This window comes from Streptopelia decaocto (genome assembly GCF_964273445.1).
Source record: "Streptopelia decaocto genome assembly, chromosome: 1".
Classification (NCBI taxonomy): Eukaryota; Metazoa; Chordata; class Aves; order Columbiformes; family Columbidae; genus Streptopelia; species Streptopelia decaocto.
Window position 1 is genome coordinate 37,336,992 of NC_138663.1, and position 19,627 is coordinate 37,356,618.

A 19,627-nucleotide genomic window follows, 5' to 3' on the forward strand; every position below is an offset into this window, starting at 1 on the left:
TGTATCTCTGATCTCAGATTGCTAGATTAAGATGAAAAAAGTATTTTGTATAACAATATTTTTTTCCTTTTTCAAAACGTAACACGTCTCCTCATCATTGGCAAGTAAAAAAGTCTTTGATTCCTAGTCAAGTCAGTGTTTCCTCTGTGAGCCCTAGAGGAGTGGTGCACAGCTGGGTTTGGAAATGAGAAACCCAATGCACAAACCAATGCATCTGGGTATGATAATCCACTTTACAGAATTTGAAACTACTGTTGTTAGGAGACCAACAGCCAGTTTACTCTTAGCATTGGCAGGACAAAACTTCAGCAGGGTGTAAGAACTCCCTTTCCAATGGGAAAAGGACACTGGGCAAAATTATGAGTGCACACACTTCCCAGCTTCCAGTAAGATACTGAAAACAGCACAACACACCTAAAGATTAAAAAACAAAACACCCCAAAAAAACCCAGACAAACCAAAACCAAACCAAACCAACAAAAACCAAACCAAACCAACAAAAAACACCAAAAAAGCCCCACAACAAAAACCCACCACCCCAAACCAAACCGAAACAGGGGGAAAAAAACTCTCCATGAAACATGCTGTAATGTACTGGTTTTGTTTGTTTTTTCAATTCCCTGTTAAAAAAGTTACTGCAGGGAACCAGAACAACCCAGTGAAATCACATAAATGTAATTTCCTTAGGAAAACAGGTGAAAGATCGCCCTCTCCAAAACATTAGTTTACATGGCAATAATTCCTGCTACAGCTTGAACGTCAGGACTGTGTTACTGAAGTCCACGTGGTTGGTTCCTTTTCAGCTAGAAATGTTTTACTGCCTGAGAAGGACTGAGTTATGGGAAAGAGAAGACAACTCTTGCCTTCATTCCTACCAAAACTCCCATTTGAAACGTTGAGGTGGCTCATGCTGAAAGCAGCAGCTGGACACTCCTGCTGTGAGTACTGCCAGGCAGGGAAGGAAGCAGAAGGGAGAGTGGGATTCCTAGTGCTCAGCCAGATTTAATCCATCATTATTAAAGTACTGACATTTCCCTACTCCAAAACCATTATAGGGGTCTCTCTGAGGGGGCAACTGTGAGAACAACAGTCGCATTTCATTATGGGGGCAGGGAAGGAGGTGCCAGGACTTCACCACAGGACCTACTGGAAAACTTATGTGTATAGTGAAGGCACTGTGTCCAGCTTGTTCACTAGAAGTTAATTGGAACAACCAGACTGCTCATTATCTCCAGTTTTATTAGCTATGCTTCTATGAAGGGGTCAGGAATGCCAAGGACTAAAAGAAAAAAATATGATTGCTACTATAATTTGACATGTGAACAAGAGTGGCACATATTCCGAAAGTGGGTAAAACAGAAGTGCAAATTAAGTGCCAAACAAATAATAATTTGAATAATTTGAATAAGTGCAAAACAACTAATGCTCATGAAACACCTACATCTCCAGCAAAATAACTCTGAACTCACTGACTTCATTAACTGAAATACTGCATTTGTGAACATGAAGTTCTCTTACCACAAGTGAACACTAATCAACAGAGAACATTCAAAACACATTGAGGTGTTTGTGAGGAGGTCACAAAAGCAACCGAATATGCGATTAGACTAACTCCCCAGTTGCTAGAAAGCAGTGGGGAGTTCATCCCCTTCTGAGCACCTAAGAGAGTGATGGATTTTTTGGCTTCTATTGCAATGAAAGTCTTTATTTAAGGAATCAAGAGCTTTCTAGCTGGCTCCGCAGGTTTTTCTGCCCAAACACCAGCAAACCATATCTTCTCCCCTCCAGTAAGCAGCATGAAGGAGCACACACTCTTTGAAAGGTGTGGCTGGTGCAGCCACTTGCTGCTCACTCCTTCTCTTTAGGTCCCAGGTTTCTACCTCACCATTACTCTGGCTTTCACTTCACATCTGAGAGCCTCAATTCCCACAGAATTTTTCCTACAGACACACAGTCACAGGCATAAGCGCAAAAAGAAAGACGAAAGGAGAGGTGAGGAAAACGTTCAGTAGCACTCTGTGACTTCAGTGTCAACATAAATTTGTATTTTGAAGACAGTGAGAAGCCCTTGTTTCAGTCACACAATTCTTGCAGGTTTCTGTAATCCCACAGCCCACCCCACTGTGTCATCTGCTCTAAAAAGGAGATGTTGCCTAAAAGTGATGTAAGAAAAGATGGAAAAGTCTTAAAGTAAATCGTTTATCTGGGAGAGCAGGAAGGGAAGGAAAGGCAAGGCAGTGGCACTGGTCTTATCTCAGAAGGTCCTACTATAACATGAAGGATTCTCTTGCCCTGGAATCTATGTAATCTAACTCCCAGTATTCAAAACTGTAAACAGACAAATGAAAAAATAGAGGAGGTTGACAACTCTGCTCTGCTCTTGGCTGGATTTATGCTCCTAAAACACCTGAGCATCTCTGAGAGCATCTCCCTGTACTGCCAGTTCTTTCACACTGCTGCCACATTCTATGATAAGCCAGAGGAAAAAAACAAAACAAAACCAAACCCAACCACTACCCAAAATGCGGATCACCAAGCTTACCCACCTCACTGCTGACAACACATTGGCTATTCTGCATGGGTTTCAGGTTGCTCTATTACTTACAGACTGGAGGCAGCTCATACTCCACTTCTAAAACAACCCTCTCGCCAACGTTCTTGAGCAGGCTGATGATCTCATCATGGCGAAATTTGGTCAGGTTGATTCCATTCACAGATTTTATGTAGTCACCTACATCCAGCTGGTCACTCCTAGGAAAAAAATACATATTCCTTTTGTAAAGACAGATCTGCTGGCCCAGGCTAACTGAATCCTTCAAATTACTGTATAGTGCTGGTAAGAAATGTTTTTCCATTCCTCTAGATTAAAACAAGTTGACCTTTGAAATAGAAAGTGGCATTTTAAGATCTCAATCTAGTCTAATTTATTAAAAATAACATTGTAACATTATTAATTTCTGATACAAAAAGAGCTGTACAATAAAGGAGTTGGATGATTTGACTGGTCTGGGCACAGGAACTGGGCAAACGTCTTCTTTGTGTCTCTTTCTCTCTTTTTTTGGGAAGCATCCCAAACTGATTTTTTTTGAAAACAGTTGCCTTCACAGCTGACACCACAGCTACAGGGGATAGGCCACAGCCCAAAAGTGTATGTTCTGCTCAGTTACTTTAAACGATTTAGCTTAACTTTTATTTTTTGACCCGTTTCACTCATGAATAACAGCTTTTTGGTTTTCACTGTAGTAGTAAGCAAGGTAGCTATGACTTTAGACTTCTTTTTGATCTTAAAACCAGTTGAGGAACAGGGGTGTTTTTTGAATTAAATTATGGTAGTATTATGGTTATGTTTTAAATTTTACTTTTTCCCCTCAGTATTTTATGCTGTTTCTCTCAAGGTTTTGTTCAGGGACACAAAAAAAGAGAAATAAAATTGATACGATTTAGAAGAAATTTAATTAATCGTAGGATGACTTTCAAATATCTCATTGGTATTTCTAGTTTTTGTCAAAGTAGCCTTGGGGGAAGCAGGAAACCAGCTGTTGCTGTTTCTCTCTGAGCTCTCTGGTCTGATGGGCTGCCATTATAGATCCATCTAGTCACATATTTGTTAGTGACCTTTCTGATGCCATACGTATTCCTGAAGCAATCACATCTTATAACACATTGTGTAGCTTGAGATGTGGTTACCTAGCAGCGATTCCTCCTTGACGAAGGTTAGATACTCTTGGTTTCCCATCCTTGTCGATTCCACCCGATACTGTAAGCCCTAGGGTGGTGCCTTCTTTTTTCATTAGTTCAACTATTGTTGAACCCTTGAATTCCTCTGTTGAAAGAAAATTATTTGCATTATTAAAATTTAAGCAATAACACAGATGTTGCCTTTCTAAAATGTCATCTACTTCCCAAGAAAATCATTGTGTATGTTAATAACGTGTACATCTGGAGATTCTTTATGTTACAATTCACAAGTTCTGTCCGCAAGGCTCTGCATATAGATAAACCTGAGACATATGTTCTGTAAAAGGCTATTAAAAACAACACCAATGTGCTAGTATACTATACAGACCAAATAAATACGAAGTCTGGCAACACTTACAACTAAGGGTAGTTGTTTCACATTTTTAGAAACGAGTATTTTCACATTTTCTGCTTTCTCCCTCTGAACCCTACATTTTAGAAAGTACTTCAACTGATTAACTAAATGGAAAGGTAAAAGACACAATGATATGATGGTACTAGAAAATTTTAGATCCAAACTCACTTTGAGGCCACTAGTAGGTGTCAGATTTAATCAAAACAATTGAACACAACAAGTATCCAGATGGAGATTGAATGTACCAGGTCTTAACAGCTTTATTCCTTATTCTTACACAAATAGATCTCCACTGTAACTCTGTGAAATCTCTGCAGAACAGGTATAAAGGAAGTGAAGGGCTTTCATAGTTATAGTTGTATATAAAATTTCCCTCCCATGTTGCCTGGGCTGGGACACCCTCTCCTGGAGTATGCCCATTTAGCATTATTGGAAAATGCCAAGCTAATCTCACAGACCTCAACAAATGCAGGTCACCTGCAACAGAAAGCCCTGAGCTCTCAAAAAGAGATGTCCTTATTGCACATAGCTGGACAAAGCAATGGACATATGTACAGTTCCAGCACGGCTGCAGCTGTTTGGAAAGCCACGAGGCAACCATACATCATGTCCAGTGTTTCCAGTCAGAGAAGACCTATTAAAACCACCAGCCGTTGATATATTCTGGAAAAACACACAAAGTCTTGTAAGATCCACCCAGAAAATGATGACATCCTGGAAGGATCATCCATCTCTCTGGTCATTTCCATACGACTGAGAAGATGACCTGATACATTTTGACCTCAGGATGAAGAACAACTGCCCTGAATGAGAATTGCCAAACCTGAGCAGCACAGAGGTAGTGGTTGTCTCTAGCCCTGGTGGAGTATCCTCTAAACCTTGGCAGCACTTCTAATAGGGTTAACTGCTGAATCTTTCGCAGACATAGCATCATCCTATGCAATGTTCCTCCTCCTTTCTAGGTGGCTGACAGGCTCTTCTTTCCATTCTGGCTGATGATGACCTCACGACAATTATTCACGTTTTTGCTGTTATAGAGCACGACTTAAGTGCTTGGGCAAGAATTCTCCTATGCTTACAAAGCTTCTAGTAAGACAAAATTCTGCAGTATATTCAGCCAGCAGCATGCGTTGTTGAAATGAGTATTTAAGAAGTGGAAGGTGTATTTGTAAAAATATAAGATTACAAGAGACTGTGGGACTATTCAAAATGTGCCTCTGTGCAGTCAAAAGCAGATAGTAGCACAGCTACCTGATGCATTCTCCAACCTGGTTGACATCAAACCATCATTTGGCATCATTTGGAAGCTATTGAGCTTGTACAAGTTTGCTCGCATCTGGCCTTTTTGACAGTTCAGAAAGAACAGATGTGATTACCTGCATGAAGACATGTTGCATAGCTGTAGGAGAACAAAATGCTGCTTTCAGTTTTACAAAAACCTGCAGTTACTCATAATGATTACAAGAGTTAGTCATGGTACTTGCTGCAACCAAAAATGCTGTACTTTTGCACCCATGATGCAACCTCAGGTTCTTGGCTGATGTGTTACACTTGTTTATTCAGGGTTTACTCGATTCTGAGATCTGGAGTCGAAAGGAAAACTCCCCCCTCTCTCCCACCTCCCAAACTGAATCCTTCCCTTGTACTTCTCAGGAGTACAACTGGGTTCTCAGAACCATCTAAGATTTTTTTTCCTGACAAATACTTTGCTAGAACGTGTATACAGGGGATCAACAATGCCCTGTGCATGCCTAATCTTTTGCCTTAGCATAACATGTTTTGATCTTTTATATAGGTTCTGAGTTAGCAGTCCAATGCTGGGAAATACTCTGTTGCCTGAAGTGACATGTAGAACAGATGACCCATGCAGTGCTTTGAGCTATCTAATGATTATATAGTTCCCTGCAACTACTGCCATGGAAGTTAATGACTAGGCTCACTCCTCCTTACCATCTACTCTGACAAGTTTCCATATGGCTCTGACAACAGAACAGGGACCTCTGAATACTCCTCCTTGGTACGTGGGAGGGAAATAGGCACCAATGCTGTAAAAGGAGTTCTGGTATGAAATGCTCATTGCTGACTAAGGTGACCTAGGAGTACACAACAGTTTCATTAGGTCTGTCCCTCTTAAAGATTTTGCAGCCTTTTTTTAAAAAAAAAAATAATCATAGCAGGAAGAAATGAAACTACTTAAGCTGGTTTTGCTTCTAAGAGGCTGTTATCACTGGAAGTGCTCTGAATCAGGCCCATTTGATACCTCAGTCTCTCCATTTTACGTCTTTGCCTTCTTAAATCACACATGATTACTGTTCTTATAATGCTATACGTTACCTATTTACTGATCTGCACTGTTTTGACATTATTATTACAGAATAAACCCAATGGAGTACTATCAAAATGCCCAATATCTGAACAACCCCAGTTTAAATGTCCCTTCCAACCCTAACTATTCTATGATTCTATGATTCATTTCCAATCCAACAAGCAACTGCATCTGTACACACTTTCCCTAACTAATGCAAGGTCAGTCTCTATTCTCTAGTTAACATAAAGCTACACTACTCTTTGTGGGTTAAAAATCAAACTTCTTAAAGTATCACCACTCATAATTCATTAGTTAGGCCAACCAGCAAACTCCTAATTATTGAGAAGTCTCTGAGGCCTGCTCTTTCCTACATGAACTCCCACATTGCTAACAACATTAGCATAGCTGGCATCAGAAGGGAAGGCAAGCAAGTTATTTCCAGATTTCTTATAATTTATGAGTAAACCAGGAATTGAATTTACAATCTTTTGCTTAGTGGTAAACTGAATATAGAACACGAGCTTAAGAAACATCTTCGTACTCCATAACAGTTTATGAAGTACCAAATATCAGAATACCACTCTTGCAGTGCAGCTCTGTGATATGAACCAAATGAATTATTCTAAAATGAAACTGTGTAGAGAGAAAAGATGGTTTCAAGTCTATAAAAAGCCCAAATCAATACCATTTTACACTTCACTTGGAGAAACAGATTGAGAACCTCTTCCCCTCCCACCATTAACCACTCAGCTGCACTCAGTGAAATGCAGCTCCCACAGGTCCTGCCTTCCCTCAGACTGGGGAGGGCTCTGGGCGGTGGGATCTGCACCCAGGACCATCATTGCATCCTGCTGCTGCAGGGATAGACCATCCTGGGCAGGTTTGTCCATGCTGCACCAGCTGCTTGACAGCTTTGCTGGGATCCACCTACCTCCAGCACAAGTCTCAGGGATCATGGTGAATACTGGAGATGGGCTTGGCAAGGGGAGTGCAAACACATGTCTTTGTGCACGCACATGAGATGAAAAAGAACGGTTCTGCTCCAAAGTTTAGCTCTCTGGTTCTGTAAGGTGGAGCACACAGAACAGCTGAACTCGGAATAAAACATTACGCTGTTGTTTTTTTCTTAATTCCTGGTCTGGATGCTCCTCTTAGGGCCACTGCTGCAATATTGTAGTGGTGTGTGCCTGACTTGCAGCAGGATCAGTTGGTGTAACAAGACTATGATCTGCCTTGCAACCTGGCAGCCAACAAGGATAATAACATGGGACAAGAAAACTTCTAAGATAAGCAGGTGCTCAAACACAAAACTGGGTAAACCTTACTGTAAGAAAATGAATAAACAGAACAACTTGCAGGAAAGTAAAATTCAAGAAACACCATGTCAAATTAATTTTTCTGCAAGGAAAGTAGTATCACGATAACGCTGCTAGAATTTTATACACGATCAGGCTTTTTATAATTTCCTGCTTTTTGATGAATGTAAATAATATGCTTTAATGAATAAAAAGCATAGAAAATAAATTGACTCATGAGATTTCTAAATGTGGAATATATTCCCTTCTTCAAAAATAAAATGAAATACTCAGCTACAGAAGGTATTTTTTCACAGAACAACATTTGAAAGCTGAGAGAACTCTTCATAAAAAGTTTTATCATCTATTTCCTATATTCCTGCAATTTTATACCTTAATTTACATATTAAAGTAAAACTGAGAAATATTTGCCTTCATTCCAGATATTGAGTGGGAATTTTTCCGTCCCTTTTGTGAAAATCTAATTTTAAAATCCAAGAAAATTACTAAAATCTACACAATCAGGTTAAGTTCTTGTATCCTCCACCTAGTGAACGAGCTTGTTTGGTGCAGTTGGGACAGAGCGTAAATAGAACTTAACCTAAAAGTAAAAAACCCCTTTCTGTTATTTTTTCCGACCAAAAGACATACATAATCAATAAGTAATTGGTAAGTCTGTTGATAATACGATCAGTGCTGTTCTCATATGGATTTCCCCTGTATGTCAGCAAAAATTCTGCAGAGGAAACATTTTGCTTTGCATTTCAGTAGGCATCTCAGGGCTTAATAAGAAATCACATAAAGATAAAGTCAATTCTTAAGAAACAGATAGCAGTTTGTTATACCAGGGAGATTGCATCTACTCAATGTTCCAAGTCCTGCGGGTAGGTGTATTTCTCTGGGTGTGACAAGAGGGACGTCAAGAGATGATCAATGTTCCATTCACCGTTGCCTTTTTGTGACTGGCTGTCACTAACTCCTAAAACACTTACATTTTTATTAAAAACAAGCAAACAAAAACACATTGGTGAAGAGGATCTGGAAACATGGAGCTGACCTTAACCTACTCTGTGCTGTCTCCTCCGGCCTGTGGAGGGACAATCCTCAAACCCAGTCCTAGTTCAGCACCCACAACAGAAGTCAAACTGGTATGAGGTGCACCACAGCACATCCACAAGACACAACACGCTGCAGTTACCAAATGGACTGTAAATTTAAAACAACGCCAATGCAGGTTCCCTTGGGTTGCTGGCTAGACTGATATAACTCTAATAACTTGGATAATGATACACAGGTGAAATGTTTTACCGTTTCTAGTGAAAGCAAGGGAGATGGGTAAGGTTCAGGCACTTGCAAACATCTGCCTAAAATAGATTCAGTTTACATCAACAACTATTCTGATGGTGTGCACAGCATGAGATAACCCTTTTTTTTCTCTTTCCAGCTATAAAAGCATCTACAAGATGATTCTGCTATTGCAGAAACACTATCTAAAAAAATAAATACCTTCAACCAGCGCTTATAAACTTGAAAAAGTCCGACTGTTGCCTGGCCTAGGCATGACATAGGAAAGCAAATAATGGTATTTTATGGTGAACCACAGGCCACAAGACATAGGACGTGATCACATAACTCACTGAAAACAGCAGTACAGCTCACATCTGGGTTGGTTCGTTTCTCACCTAACAAGAGCTTAGTTCTTGTGCTATTTGGTTTTGGGTACATTTTTCATATTCTAAGGCACAGAAATGGATACCGTGGCAGCCAACTGTCTCTACATCAAAACTGAGGCATAAAACAGGAGTGGTCTTCAATTTAGCATCAAACATAAGAATTACATTTGAAACTCTGTTTATACACTAAAAGGTTAGAAATAAAGATAAATATCCCAAACTGAAATAAAATAACCATCAACTGAAAGCCAGTAACAGACAAAAAAATGCCTCTTAATCCTTAATAACTTCAACTTAGCAGAAGTGTATTGGAAGAAATGTGATATATGATACAGTTATTGAATCACACCACAGTAACTTCAGTAATTACATTTCAGGTGTGAAAAGTTTAGCAGGACTATACAAGTAAGACCCTTTCTACAAAAACAACTATTCTTTGCGAGTGCGACAAACTCACAATCAGCTTTTGGAGAACTGCGTTTCACTTTTCATGGTGACCAGAGTTCAACCATGATTACCTTCCGAAGGTGCAACATTTCAATCCCACAGTGGAGTTCTGACAAACTGTCCCAGTGCTGTTCCATTGGCAGCACAGCCACGCCAGCAATGGCACATGTGCAAGAGCCAGCGTCCCGCTCATGTCTGAATCCACCCCTCGCAGACAGGAGTCGTAGAAAACATTTGTCAGAAAACGCAAAAACGGCATTGCATGGCATAAAATCAGTTTTCACAGAGAAGCAGCTTCACACAGCAGTGATAAGAATGGTTTCTGCACAGCAGTCTTACAAGGGACGGTGCTGTATGAGGATGCAAAAATGCTGCTTTAACTGAGAGGGAAAAGCGGCCCATGGAAGCAGTGGTATAAGAAGCAGAGAGATTCCTCCAGTCTAACTGTGGCAGATGTGCAAGCTAAGGTAGGAGCTGGATGGCCACATGGCTAGAAGCTTCTCCAAGTAACACAAGTGCTAGTAAGGGAATAACAGATTTTTTTTGGTCCTCAGGATAGTCCTGCTTGCAGAAATTCCAGAATGAAATATAGTTTTCAATATTTTTTTTTTTCAGTTGGCTTTTGCCCACAATTGGGTGGCACAATTATGCAAAAAAAAAACAGAAAATCAAGAATGCATGTCAATACTCAAGTATGAGCAGCCTGAAATTGCCTGTAATGTTACTTTGATAGATACTGTGCATTCAATGAGAGCAACTTGAGTTATCTCAATATAGATGATGGCATCTAATTTTTCTAACAGCTGGGACTACTGGGATTTTTTGTCAGTGAGCACTTCTGAATTCTCCTCTCTGTAGTTTGTTTTTCACTCTACATCAAGGACTGAAAGTATCAGGCCTCTCTATATCTTCTTGAGACAGCTGGTGGCAAGGCTCACGAAGGAATAAAATTAATGCAAAAAGAAAGATGATATGTGTGAAAACATTTTTTTCCATTCTACCTAGTTTTGGACGGTGTGCGAGAGCCCAGTGCTGGGGAAGGGAAATATCACAGCCACTGAGAAATGTTTAAGAGGGGTTCTTACTTTAAGGTATCTGTCATTTTTCACTCATATGCTTCATTTTTTCTCAATAAAGGTCAATTCAGAACAACTGTTTAGAAGGAAGTTAAAAACATACAACATTGCAGGTTTATAATCCCCATTAGAGGTAAAGAATCGAATTATGAGCTTGAATTCTTACAAGTATATTGAAGAACAATCAACATATTTTAATTAAAATGATTTTAGAAAGGAAGATACATTTCAAGTTTGAGTGTCAAAAATAACATAATTACTATTCGTAGTCCCTGAGCAAATCTTGGCAGAGAAATTCAATTAGATGAAAAATTATTAATAAAATTATAACACATTAAAACATCTAGCTTCAGTAAATAGGAATACTTTAATAAGAAGATGCATATTTAGTGGAAACGTAATAACAAAACTTTTTTTTTCACTGTCATCTACAAAGAAAAGATATTTTATCCCTGACATACCACTGTTGGAATATGGTTCCACATGGTTGGAATAACGTTGTGGTATGAATCACAAACTCAGTGATGTAGGGTAGCTAAAGCACATTTATTCCTTGAGCTAGTTGTGAAGCTGATGGCCTTGGATTTTTTCGGGGAGTATCTACCCTATCCATTGATCGCTACCTGTGTCCTTGAGGATTTGGAATAATCAACTTACTTATCTTGGGATAAGGACCCATTCCACCTTGAGGCACTTCTAAGCAGTTTCAGCAGGTTCAAACATTTTTCTGCTTCCACATTATCTATGGTGGTAGTTAAATTTCTGAACATTTGTGAAGGCCAAAGGAGCTCACTGAACTGCCAAGGTGGAGCTTTCTAAAGCAACAACATTGGAGGGTACAGCAAAATAAGTACAATGATGAAACAACTCCATAGTCTCAACCTTCACAACCATTTCAACAGACAATATGGTGCTTTCCTGACCTCAAACCTCTTTGCTTCCACACAATGTCAGTTTATTGCTTGGATGGGGAATGGGTAGAAGGTACTTTTGAGTTACAGCTTCTATAGAGCATCTATAGTTACCTCAAATTTGTATCTCCCACATAAAATAAGTGTCTCCTTTTGAAAATTTTGCTTTGTGCTATAAGCAACCAAGTCAAACTCAGAAATGGCCTGTGCACCAGCTGCGCTTCCCTAAATGTCTGTTAGGCACTACCAATGACGAATGGACAGAGCTCCAGGACAACATTAGTCTTATCTAGATTTCTGCCTGAACTGGATGAAGGCTTCGGTAACCCACCTCCCTTGCTAGTGGAAGCCCTGCTCCGCAGAACAGCACAGAGCTTTGACACTGACGTGGTATTTTGATTTATAAAACTTCTTCCCATCATTCTCATGGTTTAACTTCCAACTTCCTCTCTATTTCCATTACTGAGAAATTAGCACCAGAAGAACTCCTGCTAATTAGTGCTTATTTGTACTGAGGTGACACAGAAATGAGGCCTGACAGTTCCAGTTTCTCTGCTTTCTACAGTTACAAAAATGGATCGGGCAGGATTGATTACAGGACTGATTGTGGCTGTGCATTTCAAGGCAGGAAGGAATCACCGTGAACAATTCTCTTCCCGATCTCCTGAGTGACACAAGCAGAGAAACATGATATAGTGATATCTGCAGCTACAGATTAGCTTTTAGAAAGATATCCAACGCGGCTCTGAAAGCATCATGTGATGGAAAATCTCCTACATGCACAGGTAATTTCTATCTGAATTGGAGTAGACAAGGCTTCAAGCCCAAGATCTCATTATACTACCACCATTACACTCAGGATCTCCCTGCAGATACATAACTGTAACCTCTGATCAAATCACCTCTTAATCTTCTTTCCATTTTAGATTAAGAACTGCCTGAATTGCTTAGGTTTTGCAGCTCTTTCCGATGTTTCAACATCCTATAGCTACCAGGTAAATTTTAGCAATAGTGCCATTAGTTTCCATTTCTCCATTTGAGCTGTCATTTATCTTTACTAAACATACTTTGAGTTGCCTGGCATGGTCCACAGTTACTATACAATTTAACATTTTAGTTAATACAAAATATCCGTTTTCCTTTTTATGACTAGTATTATGGCAAAATTGAAGCAGTAAGGATCAGAAAATAATATAGTAACAGTCAGTAGAACTTTTCCTAGTACTTGGATTAAGGAGCAGATATTTTATATTTTCAGGGGTCATATACCTCTTTGTTTGTAGAACACAAAGCTGAGTGATATGTACACCCCATCTTTCTACTTGGTAGTAATGAGGGAGATTTGCTATGACAAAAGGGTTTATTATCAAAGTCTCTGTGGGGAAGATTAGACAATCCTTGGAAAAAATGGGAAATGAATGAAAAAAATGAATTGGAAAAAATGAGAAACGAGAGTGAATACTTTCTACAGGTTTTACTTTTTGTCCTTTGTGCTTAGTGATCACTGATACCTTTATGGTTTCCTTACTCTCTACCTTTGCAGGAAACTACAAACCAGAAACGTCCACATCTAGAAGACGGTAGTCCAAAAATAGGCTGAAAGAACGCATAGCTATGAATGTTTTAAAAACTGATCTGATAATGACTCATTGTTTTTCTATACTTCAGTCATGTAAAACTAAAGTTAAAAGGATGGCTTAGGGGACAATTTAATATGCAACCACACCTGACAAATAGGATGCACTTAAGTTTTTATTAGATGTTTATAGTAGAAAAAAAACCCCACACCTGTGACAAAAGGACCATTAACTTACTCAATATTCAGGATGAAGAAAAAATAGAGTTAAAGACAAAGGAAAAGCAGGGTTAAAGAACTACAAAATAAAGTATTGGCTTATATTAAAGTTTGCAAAATCACAGGAACAGTGATGCCTTTAGCTGTCAATAAACTTTTAAAATCCACAAGGATTTACTATTTCTGTAAAAGAAGTTTGCCAACAGGAAAAATAATAAATGAAAAAAAAAGAAAAGGAACAATTCAGGCATTTCTCAGCTGCTAACCTGTGCTCCATAACTCTCTAATCAATCTCTGTACTTATTCCCTCAGGTTTCATGTATGCATAATGAACTAATAGCAAAGAGGAATGAAGACAGATGCATTCATTTGCATCAACTAACTTATTAGATAGTCAAGCTTGCTGAGCAAATCACTGCAGCAAAACAGTAAAATGCACAACTGCAAGAATATACCTATGTGATTTCTTTTGTCATCTCAATTGCCAGCATATGCCACAGAATTAGCACAGAAACTGAAATGGCATCACATTAGCGCCTAGTAACATTGCACGCATTAGTCTGTGAGACAACGGGAACATTTTCCATCTTCAGGTCACTTCAAGAAGCTGCATGCAGTTCTCAGCAAAAATCTGAATGTGACATCAATGTAAGAGGCTTATATTATCCTGGAGTTGTCTCATTATTACCTTCCTCAAGAAAAAAATGACTTTCCTCTGTCAAACTCAAACATGTGATGCATGTTTTATAGGAAAATTTTTTGGCTTTTCTTTCAACATTTCCTCTTATCCTTCAGAAACTTCAGGTGAAAAAGAACAAAGATGATTACACGTGCCTGCCTCTCCAAAAATATGAAGACACGTTAGCTATATATTCTGGTACTTGTCTATTTCAAACACACATCTCATTCATCATGTTCACTGCAACGGCTTTCTCTCCTTTCAGTGACCAGGTTAAGACATAGACAGACAGGTAAGTATCTCTATGAATTGAAGAAATAGCTAAAAACTTCAAATGGACTGAAACCAATAAAGATTCAGCTAAACAGTACTACCTAGAGGCTTCAATGACATCTTTCACTTCAAGCAAAATGCGATGTACAGAATCTCAACAAGGATGCTAACAGAGGAAACTGCTAACACGACTCAAAGCACACCTGTTGAAAATGCTTACTTAAAGTAAGATTATCTGTGAAAAAGAGCTGTCACTTAATCAAGGCTGTTCTTAAACAGAAATAAACTGCCTGCTTGTGAGCACTTCTTCAGGTTGCTGACTCCTCACAAACAACTCACAAGATGTGCCTGTCCCTGTTTCTCCTCTCCTCTGCTGTTAAAGGAAATATGGCATGTTTTTAAGGAAATATTTTAATTCTAAATAATTTTAAGTTTACAAAATCAGCTAAAGAACCTCTCAATACAGAGGCCTCAGCACAGAGATATTCTATTATCATTTACAGTACAATTTGCTAACCAGAACTAGAGGAAAAACTACGGGAAAATTATCTTTTTACATTTAATATAGTTCCAGTTGGGTATAAAAACTTCTGAAACTTTTTTTTTCTAGATATACCAACATGTGGTGGTTTTGAAATGAAATAAAACTTCTGCTCCCTGTGAACTGTATCTTTTTGCTTCACTGCTGCTTACGCTGGGCTGTTCCCAGCTGCACATCGTGCCCTGTGCCCAGAAGCCTGGAAAGGCTGGAGACCCCAGGGCAGAGTGGTTCATGTGCAGTTCAGTTCTCCTTTGTCACTACATTTATAAACTATCCCAGGTTTAATAAATCAATGCTTTTCAGCCAAGGTCTGCGTCACTGGGAAATTTCCATCTAGATCAGGCACCGAGCATCAGCAATTGGCATTCATTTCATCTGAAAAGACCGGTGCTCAAATCTTCTTTTTCTTTGTATCACTATGGTGTTAAATTGCTTTGAAAAATTGTGATAGGCTTACTCACGTGACAAAACCAATCACAACAGCACAAATCATACATTGCCTGTCCCAAGTACGACACCAAATGCATCAACCTGAAATAGTTGGATTCCTTAACTCCCATTTTCAGACGCTTTAATACAAAAGAACACTGTCATTTAGACCTTAGAAATATAAAAACCTAATCCCCTCCTTTGTTTTTCTATGTCAGATTAACACTTTGACAGTAACAACAAACTATTTCATGTGCTTCCTTTTAATCCATTAATTCCTGGCAAATAAACTGACCAGAGATCTAATGATTAATACAGACTCAAATTTGGCAGCTGTAACCTCTGAGATTTCTAAGGATGTCACTCCAGTCCTTAACTTGTATCACATACTCAAATTTAACATCTTGATATTTTCCTAACTTACAGCCTGTCCTATAGTTTGGGCATACATATAAAGAACAGCATATGCCAGACATGCAGATGTGTTTATAATTTCTGACATTTTTATAACATCACTTACCTTAGCACTGTTAATGAGACTGTATCGTACAGCTTGAACGTACCTTATGGAGCTAAGATTTACACTAGCAAAGAACATCTGGCATGGTAAGATCTGCTTTTATTCCTAAGTACACAACAAACAGTTCATCAAAATGGCCAGAAAGATTAGCACCATCCACAGGCACAATTTAGAATTTCCTAAGGAGATCAGCTGAGGCTGCTGATGGTATCTAATACTGCACAGAGCTATTTACCTAACCTGGAAAATTCAGAAGAATCACTAACAGCAAATGTTTCTAGACAGAATCTTAATTTCCAAAATTTAGCTTATTCTGAAGGTCACCCCCTCCAAGTTTTTTTTTGACTGAAAATATATGGGAAAGGTGATTTCTGGCTGAACAAAACTATCAAAAAAACACATTTGCCCTAATTTCTTCTCAGCATTTATAAAACATGGTCAACTATTTAATGGTTTTTTCTTCTAAGCTCGCTCTGCATAAATGTCTTGCAAGTCACATCCCAAAACCCCTTTTCTGCTAAGGGCAGATTTACATTAACAAAATGTCCCCAACATGACTATGTAAGTGTGGATATAATGTCAAACCCTCTCAACAGAGATGAAGTCATAATGGGGGAAAAAAAGAAGCCAATAAAATTTAGACCATTTGTCAAGCAAAAGTAAAGGGACAGTACTTTTGTGCTGACGTCACTTTGCCTACCCTGAAGTTTTGCTCATTTAAAAATACTGCAAAATTCATACTTCCAACCAACCCGGGTTCACCAGCAATATTTTCCAGGAAACATCTAGTTTATCCGTCTTACAGAATGCCTGTAAGAAGAGTCTGTGCTCTGGATTTTCCTTCCCTTCTTGGTTTAGCAAAGTCTGGAGCAAGTGATCTTCAGGCCATAACAGGTCTGTGCATTCATGCTTTTCCCCAGGGAAGACTCAGCACTTATGATGGAGATAGAGGTACCAGCCTAATGCTAACTGCTACCACCTGATAAGAATATTTGGTATGGTTTTGCATTTATAGTGTTTAATTTAAAATCATAAATGCATTAGAAAAATACAAGATGATGCCCTGATATCTCCTCATCTTTGCCATGTATTGACTACTGATCCATGAGTATTTTTATAGGGTAGTGGATATATCAAAATGTGCACTGGATCAGCATATGAAGTGTTCTAGACTGTACTCCAACTTCGTACATAGACAAAATTGGGACTATAAAATGTATCCATAACTTGTCAAAATTACTCTGAGACTCCCAACACCCTTAATTCAGATGATGAAAAGCTCATCTTACCATACACTACAGTCATGTCCAGCTATCATCCCAGCTGGCCAGCACTTCAGCTAAACTGACTAAAACAGCCTGTCTATTATTTTGTATGGTGTGGGATTAAGTAAGCCGAGCTACATGATTTTTATTATGTTCCCATCCACTTTATGCTCTCTATTGCACCATTACCTTTTGTTAGTGGGTAAGGAATAAAGCTCTTAGATTTTAACGGTCTCATTAGAGTTTGGTACCATAAAATTGCAGAAATTCCTCACTAGGCATCTGGTTTTGTAGCTACAAGTTGGTAACGACTTTCAAATACACTTCCTAAATTTTCCATTCCAAAACTAATGATGTATCTTTCAGCCAGAACTCAATCTGAAAACTTTTTGGAAAAGCACATGCATTTACTCCTATGTAAACATATTCCATGCAATTTATTTAGAAATTATTATTAATTTTTGACTGTACTGCAGTGTTAATTATTCTTGATAGATTTGGTCCATTTTGCTGCACTCTTAGTCTATTGGCAAGATTTCCCTATACGATCTCTATCAATTTTTACTTCTAACTTTTGTTTAGAGCAGCAATATTTTGGGGATCAATATTCACACTGTCTTATCAGGTACGATCACTCATAGTTTGCCAGTGATGTCTAAAATTCAGCTGCAGCTTGTGTCCCTCATTTTTCTATGACATTAGGTTTTTAATACCACAGAGGTCAATGCTCCTTTTCTATTTGGGGTCACAATGTCATCTAATATGGGAAGAAGGTCTTGACAGGATCTTGTCTCAGAATTAACTGTTAGGTTGGGCTTGTTTTGCTTCACTGATAAAATCAATTAGCATTGAAGATCGGCACTTATTCCTGCTTGGATTGATATTCACAGTGTCCTGCCAATGTTTTCTGTGAATACAACATTGAGATACCTCAATTTTGGCCTCGTTGCTATTTTAACCTATTAAAATTCTCCTTGCTTTGCTTTTTGTACTCTTTTCATGTTGTTAATAAGTGAGACTTTACTGAAAAGCCTTCTTTATGCACTTAATCACACATTAGTGGATTCCGAAGACCACACAGACACAAAATGAGAATGATATCTGCAGTTTGGACAAGGACAACAAACAAAAAAGATAAGCATCTACATTCTACTAGCCTGTAAATCACCCACAAAAATAAAGTCTCTTGCTCCATTAATGTAAGAGGTATGAACGGATGTATGCACCTACATATCAAAAAACCAACCAACCAACCAAACAAAACCAACAGGTGTCTAGTAAATTAATTATGAAATTCATTTGGATAGAAAAGGATTTGAGAATCTGGCAGGTGATCAAAACCCTCACTAGTCAGAATAATTAATACAAATCGTGAATACATAAACATGGCAGTTTTACACAACAATACTTAGTACACATTTATATTTAGTGAAGTAGTGACCGTCTCTTGGATACTTTATCTTATTCTTGTGACACAATTCAACAAGATTATAACTAACCAAACGGAGGGCAGGAGAGTCAGAAAAGAGCTTACAGAAAAGTTAAAGAAACACACCTGGGAGCAAAAGACCCCAGAAGCACAATTTGCTTTAAAAAAAGGGAGGATTAAATGGTGATTTCGTAATGAAGTACCTATAAGGGACAAAGAGAATTTTTATGAAAAGCAACTCTTCATCATAAATAAGATGAAGCTGAAACCACAACTGCTCAGGCTAGAAATAAAAGCGGTGAGGCTAATTAACCACAAAAAGGCTGCAATAGTTTTTGTATCACTGGCAACCTTAAATAGATTGAATGCCCCTCTGAAATACAATTCAAATACAAGTTGAAACATCAGTAAATTCAGGGAAGTTGTACGTTTAGTTTAGATGGACACCAAGGACTCTTCTGGCCCATGAACTCCATGTAAATTCACAATAAAAACAGCAAACCCTGAAAAGATGAGCTCTTTCTTCTTACCACACCAAACGACTAGTTTGTAATGATGCTATAATTAACTTGTGGTCTTACAGCTCCTATACAAAACAGTCATATCTAACTCTTTTTTTCTATACTACGAAGCAAGAATTTGCATCTGTCTGCCCACATACCAGGAACGCGATGAGGAACACGCACAAGAACTGAAGTCTCTTTCCCTCTTTTTGATTCTAACCAGCATGAAAGAAGCTATTAAACAAACAAGTAAAGAAACAACCCTTTATCCACATGAAACACTTTATACCACTTTATATTGGCAAAATGGAAATGCAATTTTGTAAAAAGAGAAAAAAATAGATTTTGATGTGAAAGTCAAGGTTTACAGTCAGAACTAGTATCTTTGAC

The 19,627-nt window shown here is 38.5% G+C and overlaps 1 protein-coding gene across 1 annotated transcript in view; it reads right to left on the reverse strand.

Moving 5' to 3' along the window:
- Nucleotides 1-19,627, reverse strand: part of GRIP1 (glutamate receptor interacting protein 1) — a gene marked incomplete at both ends in the record, with an annotated part of 224,859 nt that overhangs the window by 77,252 nt on the left and 127,980 nt on the right. The window contains 2 exons of the mRNA XM_082060197.1: nt 2,606-2,751; nt 3,688-3,823. Coding sequence (XP_081916323.1) covers nt 2,606-2,751; nt 3,688-3,823 — 282 coding nt within the window. The remainder of the gene's footprint in view (nt 1-2,605; nt 2,752-3,687; nt 3,824-19,627) is intronic.